Genomic DNA, 10,334 nt, shown 5'->3' on the forward strand with positions numbered 1-10,334 from the left:
TAACACTGGCAGGCTAAATGGAAAAAACAAGTGTAGGAGTAACTTTAGGAACGTGAGCTCTGTTATTCACAACACAGTGATTTATTTGTTATAGGCATACATCGAAAACTTTCCTGTTCCCGGGGTCTCTTCAGTAGCRCTTCCCTGGAGCTGCATGGTTTTARTGAATGTTTTCATTAAATTTCTTTGTGAACTCTTTTTCTCTATTTTCCAACTATGCATACCAAGCTCTTAGTGTGACAAAACTCTATGTGTTTCACTAACCTCTCTCTCAACAGGACGGTTAACCTGAATACAGGCCCYGAGTAGAAAATTGCAGAATGAACAGGAAGACCACTAGGAATTTTGTCTAAGGAATCAGTTTTYGTGAAGAAACTTGAGAAATTGAAATTAGCTTTCAGATTTGTTAAACTCCTCACCTCCTTTATGAGCTCCAGGATAGCAAATTAATTTTGTATAATATACTATTCATTTTAGGTCATGGTAGTAGCTCAGGATTGCAAACTTGAGATCAATTCTCAGATAAGACATGTTAAACAAGGAGATGATAAAATGTGTGGTAAGGCATAAAATCCAGATTGCAAGGTTGCTTTTCCCTTCCCTGCAAGGCTGTTTGAAGGTGCTTTCTGTTCAGCAGGCAAACGCTACATAATTACTGTACTGTTTGCAAACACCATCAGGCTGTGATGGTTAAAGTGCAGGTCTGGAGACGACTGAGCTCCTGGCCTCAGTCTCGTTGGCTGTTAGGAGCATAACCTTGTGCAGCTCCTATACCTGTCATGAASATGATTTCTTTATCATTAGATGGAAGACTGCAACAACAGTAATGTGATCTGGATTTTTGCAAACTTGTATTTGTTTGTTTATTTATTTAGTAACTGTAAAAATGGGCCCTGCTGTTTAACATCCAGCCTCGAAGGAGCTCACGATGTGACCATACCTTAGAAATGKGGTCAAATTTAAGCTACATCTGCTTAGTTAAGTGTATAAAATTTTCTTCAGCATCTATATTTTTATAAACTTTTGAAGAATAGGGAATATAGTTAAGAGGTCTGGRAAATGAGTCTGAAACAGATTTTTCCACAAAGCCCTAGGTATTAGTCTTAGAATATTTTACAGTAGTCTTACAGCAGTSGTTCTGCACATTCATTTCATTAAGCTTATAGGAAATAAGTTTTAAAGAACATAAAGAAAATGAGGAATGCTGAACATGAAAGATCAGATGGGTACGTTCTTATTATTGCTATGAATAAATCCCAATGGGCAGTTTTTCATACCCTTCTCCATGGGTGAAATAACTAGAGTTTATAATTACCTGCCTAGTAAACTGATGATTTTTTTAAATTACATGTGGTTTGTAGCAATAAAGAAATATTAGTGAAAAATATTATAGATAATCTTATCTTAGTAGCTTTTAAATTGGAAAGATCTCCCAGCATTAGAAGTTATTACCTGGTTCAATACAGTTTGCCTTTCAGTAGGTTATTTAAAAAAAAAAAGTGTAGAGAAGGAAAGCCTGCCTTGATAAATGCATCAAGGAATGCTCAGTGCTTTGAAGCAAACTGCAGGCAATGATGTCATGTAGTGCCTGAGACTGTAATTTTGGATTGTTTGGACTTCGCYGTTAACTTAGTCTACTTAAGTCTTTTATGCCAGTAATCATCTAATTATAAGTTTCTCATTGTCCTCTTATTCATTGTTAACTATGATACCCTTATATATATTTTCTTGCACTGTATGACTTGTTCTGCTAAAAATGTTCTTAATAATATATGGGAACATTTAAAGAAAAAGTCTATGACTCCTGCAAGGATTATTATTACATCAAGGGATTCCTTTAGGCACTTCTGATTCTTTATGGGTTCATACATACCCTTGCATAAAAATCAACCAGCTGCTTAGTATTCACGGAGAAAAGGGAAACTCAAAGAAAATAGACAAAGGAGCACTTACATTTATAATATCCGCTATAACGCTTCCTAAGTGGCAGATAACGATTCAGAGGAGATCTTGATCAATCCATCAGTAGATACAGACCTCGGCAAGCCAAGCGTAGCAAGGACTGAAGCGGTGCGTAATGCGAGACCCAAACCAGACCCACGCGCCTAATGGTGGCAGCGGCCGTTTTGACTGTTGCGCTAGCAACATTCAGGCTGGGAATAAGTTTACTGCTTAATTGCGTATATTGAAAGCATTTGCACAGAAGTAAAAATCCTGAAGATTTTTAAATATGTTGCAGTGTCTGTACTGCAGTGCTGATCGCTCTCCATCTCTTATATTAGGTGCGGTGAGCAAAAAAATGACCTAAAAGTCTTCAGTGGCCAAAGCCAAGGAGGTGAAAATCAGCTGAAACTACTACGCTAGATAGTAGTTAGGGAGCAATTATTTCAGTGATATCAATTGTTTTCTTCTTTGACATTAGTCCTCGGGAGGTTCTCCTCCGCTCCCCTGCCCTCAACCAAGGTGGCTGGAGGGAAAGGGCTCAAGGCTTGCTGCAGGGCTCTCCACCTGGGGTTGGGAAGCATTAGCATTAGCAGTCTCTCATGGAAAAGCTGAAAAAACATGAAATGGGGGGGGAAAGCATGTTGTTAGACAGTTTTATTAAATTTTAACACATGTTCTGTGTTTGGTCACAAATGGAAATAAACATATCCTATTCTGATACTACAGATTTTCAAAAAAAAAAAAAAAAAAAAAAAAAAAAAAAAAAGAACCCTCTGATTGAATCTCAGGCTTCCCCTGACACTTAGAAGTATAATATCTATCCAGAAGATAGTTCCCCCGCCACAAGATGGTTTTGTCTGCTCTGATGCAAAAAGAAAAGCAGGTTTTGCTCTGTTATGATGAATGAGAATCAATGGCTAAGACTGACACTTAGGCATAGATCCACGTTTTGTTTTCATGGGACCTCAAGGTCTGAAAAATAATCAGGAAGGATGGACTAGGTAGTCCAGGAAGACAAACCTGAACATTTTGGTGGAGCTGGATGAGGAGAAGGTGATGGGGAAGGGAGATTTGGATGAGACAACGGTTCTAGGGCTTACGGCAGCAATGTGGAATCCACCTTCCCAGGAGACAGTGACCAGACACATGTTTCTGCAAGCGAAGTTGAATTTTTAAACCAGATTTATGAGAGTAGGGCTTTCTGTAGCTAGAAGATGACCAAAACACCAGTGAGACTAGAATTTTTTTAAGTGTATTCACATACACATACGAATTATGTTTATGTATTTCTGTTTTTTTTTTAATTTCTATGTAAGCCTCAATTTTTATTTCTATCTGATCATTATTTCTGACAGTGGTTTAAGCTGTACACATGTCTTTCTCCCTGTCCTCTGCCCTGGCTTGCTTCTGCCAGTCTGCGGGTGGATGGGTTAAGCTCTGTCAGAGCAAAAAATTTCTAAATGGCTCACAGACACTTTTTTATAAGCCTCAAAAATCAATGAACTGCCATTGCTTATTACAGGATGGGCTGAAATACTAATAGACTCCACATGCATTTAACAGTGTAAAAATTGTATCAAATGCGCTGTAATGCAGGTGCCTCACGGCACCTCTGCCCAGTCCCGGTCCCACTTCATCCGCTGCCGAAATTCCCGCACGAGCTCCCGGGGAACGGCGCTGTTCAGCACCCAGGTGTCCAGATCGGGCATCCAAGCTAGCCAGAAGCTGGTGGTGCAGCAGGGATCGCTTGGGTTTTGCCCCCCTTGCCCGAGAGGGTAGGTTTAGCGCGTGCCGGGCAGAGGGGAACGCGGTGTGCTGGCACAACAGAACGCTCAAGATTACCTTCTGTCCTCAAATTAGTCTCCAGGAAGGGCACTTCATGGAGGTGATGCAAAGTCAGATCAAACTGTAGTATGGGAAGTACGAAAACAGAGTTTAAATAATCAGTTATCATGGTTGCATCCAGTATTTTCCACATAACCTTATACATTGGGGTGAGCAGTCAATTAGCTTAAAACATCCATAATTCAATTTAGATTAGCGGAGTTGTGTTGATGCTGTCGGCTGAGATTCTGGAGTGTTGTCACCCGTTTAGCATGCGAGTGCTATTCCTTCAAGACTTCAGGTTATACGTTATTTTTCTGTGCCGATAACAAAAATATGCAGGTTGGTGCTTGTCAGGTGACTCCGATTCTTGCTAAAACCAACGGTAGGAACAAGAATCTGTAATTTAGAACCCAGTATTTGAAAGTGTTTGCACAGTACCATGATTACTTGTCATTTGAACTGCTTGTGACTTAATTAGCTCTGTTCATCCTTAGAACAGAAGTGCCTGTGACTGGATCTCCATATCTAGCCATATTGGTGATACTTAATTTCACGAAGAAGAGACGTAGAGGAAGGGATCTCTTTTACAATAACGGCACAAGGTTCCATCTGTGAAACTCAAATTTTGTTCATGGCTTTTTTTTTACGGTATTTTCTGACTAAGAGGATCTTCTCATATATTTTACTTCTTCACAGAGTAAAAATATTTTCGTCCTCTTTATTTTTCCTGTATCCTGCACATGCCTAGTATGCTGTAGTCTGTTTCTATAAACAAATGGAGACAAATGTTTTTAGACTCGATTCTTTTCTGTACAGGGAAAAAAAACCAAACAAATGGGAGCAATTCAGTGTTTGAAATAGAAGGAACAGATTGCTTCTGTGTTGCAGATGTGCCTTTTACATAAGGTTTCCGCTTCCCTTGAGGTACACGCAAGTCAGGGAGCCTGCCCAAAATAGGTCTGACTGTGAACCAGCAGCCTCTGTCAGTGTCTCGGAAAGCAAAGCGTGTTCAAACACTTGGAGGGTTCACGATTAACCACTGAAAAAGAAATACGAGCTCTGCAAAATAGCTCTTAATTAAATGTAAAAAAACAAACAAAAAAAACAGAACATGGGAAACTGTTTTCTATTTCAAAGCTTCTAAGGAGAAGAGCGAATCAATGATCTTTGTAGGCCTAATAGGAGCTTTCCAAGATGGATCTGGAGGCTCCCTTCAAGAGGGGAGGTGAATAAGGAGGGTGCGTCTGGGCACTTGGACTGCCTGTCAGGTTGGGCTTTGCACCAGTTCCTTACTGGCAGGTTTCGTCTTGCTCATCTCTCAGCAGTGTTGCCCTGAGTAGCGTTACATGGCCTACTTAATATATTCAGTGATAGCTTATTATATAAATGAACATGTACTAAATTTATCTGACTTTCTAATGGAAATTGTAAATTCAATTATAATAATTATCTACCTATCTCTGTTATTTCTTTCTGCCTAATTTACTTGCAGAATCTAAGCTCTTGCAGGTTTTGTGCTTGTTATTTATAGCATATATATTTAGCTTATTCTCATTTTATTTGCATTATATATGCTCTTTAGTAGCAGGTTTTCAGGGATAATTTGATTATTCTGTGATCAATATGAAGGGCTCATTTGTTTGAGAAATGCCCTTGATCTAATTGAATTGGGAATTATTGCCAATATAATGTTAGTTAAATTCCAAATAGCTTTTCACAAATGATGTTATCAGCAAAGTTGGCTTTGCCTAATGATAAATATGAAGTTAAAGATATCTGAGAGGAAAACGCTGAAAGAATGTGTATGTTTTGTAGTGTATTTTAAGAGGGTAACTAATTTGTTTGAGTTCTGAGTTCAGTTTCTTGTACGTGAGGAGTTCATGATGTTGTACGCTGATGCTTTGTAGACCATCATCTTTAATGGACTATTTCAGTAATTACCCTCTTTACGCTTGTAAAGGAGGATAACCAGTATTTCCAAAAGTCTTGTCCATAAACTCATACTTGGATGTGTGACTGCAGTTGACCGTTTTTTTGAAGAATGAGAAATCTGCCAGTCACTGCTAAATATGTGAAGCTAACTAACCCCCGACAGTCTTAGGTGCCTTAGCATGGATTCAGGAGCTGGCTTAATGTACCAGGCTAAGAAAATATTTGGTCAAGTAGAGTATTTCATTGTCCTGACCATAATACTTAGAAAAGTAGTGACATCTTTTAAAAAGTTCAATTTTGCATTTAGAAAGTCTTATTTTAGCAGGTTTTCATATTAGTATGTTGACATGATTTTCTGACTCATACATTATTGTGCACTGTGTTGCATTGTAAATCAGAAATAAATTGTGTACAATTTTCAAGTCTGTTACTAAAAATGAATACCATTTACTGTGAACACAGTTTGCTTTCTGGGTACATCTCCAGCAGCAGTGGCTTGGATAGACTCTAAGCTTCTGGTTCTTTCCTCAGAAGAGATGATACAGACTTTGACTGGACTGTGATTATGAAAGTCTTCATGTTAATTCCTGTCTTCATTAGCGCACAGGAAGCTTCCCCTGGTGGATGGGGAGTCCAAGCTGTCAATGTCTGTTTGACATCTTCTTGACGTTTTTATCCATTTTGACTGCAAATGTACCCTTCCAAAGAGGATTAGCTCCCCCAGGTTGCCTGCTGAAAGCTCCAGCGTCTTGCTGCTGGTCATAAATTTCTCATGCGATAGCAGATTAAAACTGATTGTTGTCCAAGTTGATGCAAAGTACTTTATGGTGAAGGGGGAAGGCGAGGGCGTGCGCGAGCCAGGGACAGATTATTAGGGCATTGCTTCCCCAAGAGGAGTCTGTGGCGCCTGTTCACTTGCCAAGGTGGGGAGCCAGCAGGAATGAGGAAAGTTCTCAAACAGAAGGGAGAACATTTCTTTCCAGTGAGGATACAGGAAAACTCTTCCAGCAGAAACCCAGTGTTCCTCGCTCTGCCAGCAGACAAGCTTATCTTGCTGTTTGGTCGAGGATTAATAAAGCTGCCCAATCTGGTAAAACTCTAGATTTAATCACTTTGTCGCTTTGGTAGTGACCAGACTGTGAAATATCCTGGCATCATCTGTAACCACCATGGGTTTTGGGTAGCCACTGTGGATATCATTTAAAGGCCGTTATCTAAAATTGTACATTTTCACTTGGTTTATCAGAATTGTTTGTATACCAGTTTGAGTATACTGCTGAGCTTAAGAAATAATCAATTATTTTTTCCAAGACCTTAATAAAAAAGTTTATGTTTACAGAGGACCTGAGTAAAGGAGAAAAAGTCTCTCACGTCACTGTGATCTAAAGTAGAAATAGCAACACCAGCATGAATATTGCAAACACGGCGCTTGCAATGTGTAGTCCTACGCCGCTGCAAACCCGTGAACTGTTCCCGTGGCAGCGATGAAGGCGCCGGGGCAGACTCGCAGCGTGCTTTGTAAGGGTTTAAAGCGTTTGCGCGCAGCTAACGTTCCTGTAGCCTTTTGTGTGGAAACGACTCCGATGGCAGTCTGGGCAGGCATTAGGAACAGGCTGAGTAAAGAGGCGCGATTTAAAACGAGACATAAACGAGCGGAAATGAAAAAAGAGGCATCGTGCTCCTAGGAAAACAAAAGGCGATGGCTGGCTTGTCTCTGTTAAGCAGGGGAAGGATCTCAGGAAGCAACGCTAGCAAAGGGTGTTTATGGAGTGCGTCGCTGCAGGAGAGCTTCGGTGCAGCGATGGAAAAGCTGTAGTGGCTGCGTAGCCAAATGCTGCCAACTACCCAACTGCAAAGCGCATAAGCAAATCTGCAGTGTCCTTGTTCTTACCGAAACGATTTCGCTTTATCGTATGTATGGCTGAACTTTATGGGAGAAGAGTGTCTGATCTCCATAATAATTTTTTTCTGTATTTGTCTAATTAGCTGGAGAATCTGAGAGCGCTCTTGCACTGTTGTATAATGTATGACGTGATTTAAAATCTATATTTTTAAGTAGTCTGGGTTTCTGATTTGAACGTTTTAAGTAAGACTGAATGTGTAATGGTAAATTGTAAGACACTTGCTTATTTAAATAGTTTCTTTTTATTTTTCAGAATGATTTGTGTTCCAAAAGTGTGAAATACAGAAATAATGGAGAAGTAATGAAGCTGTTACTTCAGCGTAGCTTTTAAGCTCTGTAGTGCTTAGGGGCTGAGGGCAATCAATACAGACCAAGAAATCAATATTCTATCATGATATAAAGTGTGGAATTATAAACTTCACCAGTGGTTTCAAAAGATTTTTCCTGAAATACTGAGCTAATCAATCATGAACTCTTGAGAGATTTTTCATGGTCAGAAAAATTATATTTTAAGCTAATGACAAGGAGCATTCCATCTTCATAAGAGCAAATGCTGAGGTGTTTTCAAATATCACATGGTTGCACACTTAGCCGCTGTCTCTCACAGTTGCGTATGAACTACCAAATGTTTCAGAAAGCCACTCGTGGGTAACATTTCCTGCTTGAAATTCATTTCTTCCAGCACCTGCCACCTCCGCTGCCCAGCAAAACTCCCCCGCCTCCGCCTCCGAAGACCACTCGGAAGCAAACATCCGTTGACTCTGGGATTGTCCAGTGAAGAAGGAAGCGTTTTCCCAAAGACAAAGCTGTAACAATTCATTTCCCTAAGTACTTTAAGATATATAATGTTTACCTCATTCAGGTGTGCAGTATCTAACACTTAGTGCAATGACTCTAACTCGTTAAGAAATGCATTTCTAGCAGCGTGCCGGGACCGCCACTACACTAACCCCGTTACTGGGGATATTCCCTCCCACGACTTGAAAGGAGTCTAGATTTCTGCCTGAGAGCGGGAGGCGTTCAACTGACAGTACCCTCTTCCTAAAAGCTTTTTGTTATTATTCTGAATAACTTAAAGCGTTATTAAAATAGAGATTAAAATGAGAGCTGAATATTTTGTACCTAAAGCACATAGGTAGCCGTGGAGTTTGGAACACAAGTTGAATATTTTGTACCTAATCTCCTTGTATATAGGAATCAGTGGCAATATTCACGCTGAATTCAATGCACGTTGGATTAGGCTTCGCAATAATGAGAAGCTGCCGTAGGATTTCCTCAAATAACACTTAAGCCCAGAGCTTAAAATCGGGCACAGTCTATTTGTGAAATGTCTTTTTTAAAAAAAGATTAAAAAATTGTTCTGTCTTATAAATAAGCTGACTGTTGATGAACTTTTAAAAATTAGTCGTTAGTGATCAGTCATTTACTTATTCATTCAATTGGCTGTTCTTTGTGTTGATCAGTTTTTAAACTAAGAAAACCTTTTAGCCACTGACTACGAGTGTATAGGAAAAGAAACAAGGTGTACGGAGGGAAGATCTGTGGTCATTCTAAGCCAAACGGCTGAATATAAGAGTAGGAAGAGCTTTTTCTTTTTTTTTTTATGTGTAATATTTCCTGTGGATTAGGATGAACTGAATGGAATCATTTTGTCCTTGTGCCATCATTCTGTACAGAGTTTGTATATATGATGGTTTTTAGAATGTTTAATTTTTATGGTGCCTGCTTTTCATGTAATAATGAATTAATGTACCTGCAAATAATGCCTTACATATTTTTAATTTCTTAATTGCTGAAAGTGTAAAAAAATGCTAATTTTTTTTTTCAGGTATTGGACTCTGAAAAATATTGGACAATGGTCGGGTGAGGTGCTGGGAGGGAGGAAGGAAACTAACTTTATACTCTAGCATTTTTTATTGTCATCACACTTGTTTTTTACTATCTACAATCTTTATACTCTTACAGTAGGTTGTTTTTAAATATACCACTGACTCAAAAAATAAAAGTTTATTTTAAAAACTTGTCTAAGAAAATGCATTTCCTTGGCATTTTTCATCCTTGCAGAATTGCAGGAGCTACAGGACTGAATACAGAGATACACATATACTCACGTTCCTTGGATTGTTTTGCTTTCAGAACAATTTTGAAGGAGTCTGCGATCTTCCGCAGCGCTGGTATGCTTGTTCTTACATACATGTCGTACTGAAATACAATACACTTTTCAACACTATAAACACATTTTTGTGCACTGTCGGTGCTGAAGATTGTGTTGAGATGCTGGTGAGTTTTTCTCATTTCTGTTCCACTTACTTTCTAAAGGACAGAACGAATCATTACTCTCCTCAAAGTGTTGTAAAAACACACTTCAGCAATTCCAGAAGCTAATTCAGTTGCAGTCTCTAAGCAGTGAATAGTCCTGCTAAGGCCGTTATTCTTCTTTCAGTATCCTTGCTGCCTTTATTCTCCAGTGACATTATATCAGAATATCCAAATGCAGTATGAATTTCTTGTGACATTGCAGCTACAAAGCTCAGCTAATGTAGAAGAGCTCAATACAAGACAATACTGGAAAGGAAGGGGATTAAGTTTAACCAAGTTGATATTGCTCACACTTACTCTCTCACTCACGTATTCCCAAGCACCAAGGCACCTGTGTCCTCGTACTTGTCTAGGGTTCCTTGCAGACACACGGAGGATGAGAAATGCCTGCTGTGAAGTCCTCTTCCCA

At 39.3% G+C, this 10,334-nt stretch overlaps 1 protein-coding gene across 1 annotated transcript in view; it reads left to right on the forward strand.

Annotated features, from left to right (window-relative positions):
* The window catches only part of DOCK1 (dedicator of cytokinesis 1), a 332,981-nt gene extending 323,356 nt beyond the window's left edge, over positions 1 to 9,625 (forward strand). The window contains exon 52 of the mRNA XM_085299124.1: positions 8,289 to 9,625. Coding sequence (XP_085155250.1) covers positions 8,289 to 8,384 — 96 coding nt within the window. The 3' untranslated portion in view covers positions 8,385 to 9,625. The remainder of the gene's footprint in view (positions 1 to 8,288) is intronic.
* The last annotated feature ends 709 nt before the right edge of the window (positions 9,626 to 10,334 follow it).

Source organism: Rhea americana, unplaced genomic scaffold (assembly GCF_003343005.1).
Source record: "Rhea americana isolate MKP2758 unplaced genomic scaffold, rheAme1 scaffold_145, whole genome shotgun sequence".
NCBI classification, from domain to species: Eukaryota; Metazoa; Chordata; class Aves; order Rheiformes; family Rheidae; genus Rhea; species Rhea americana.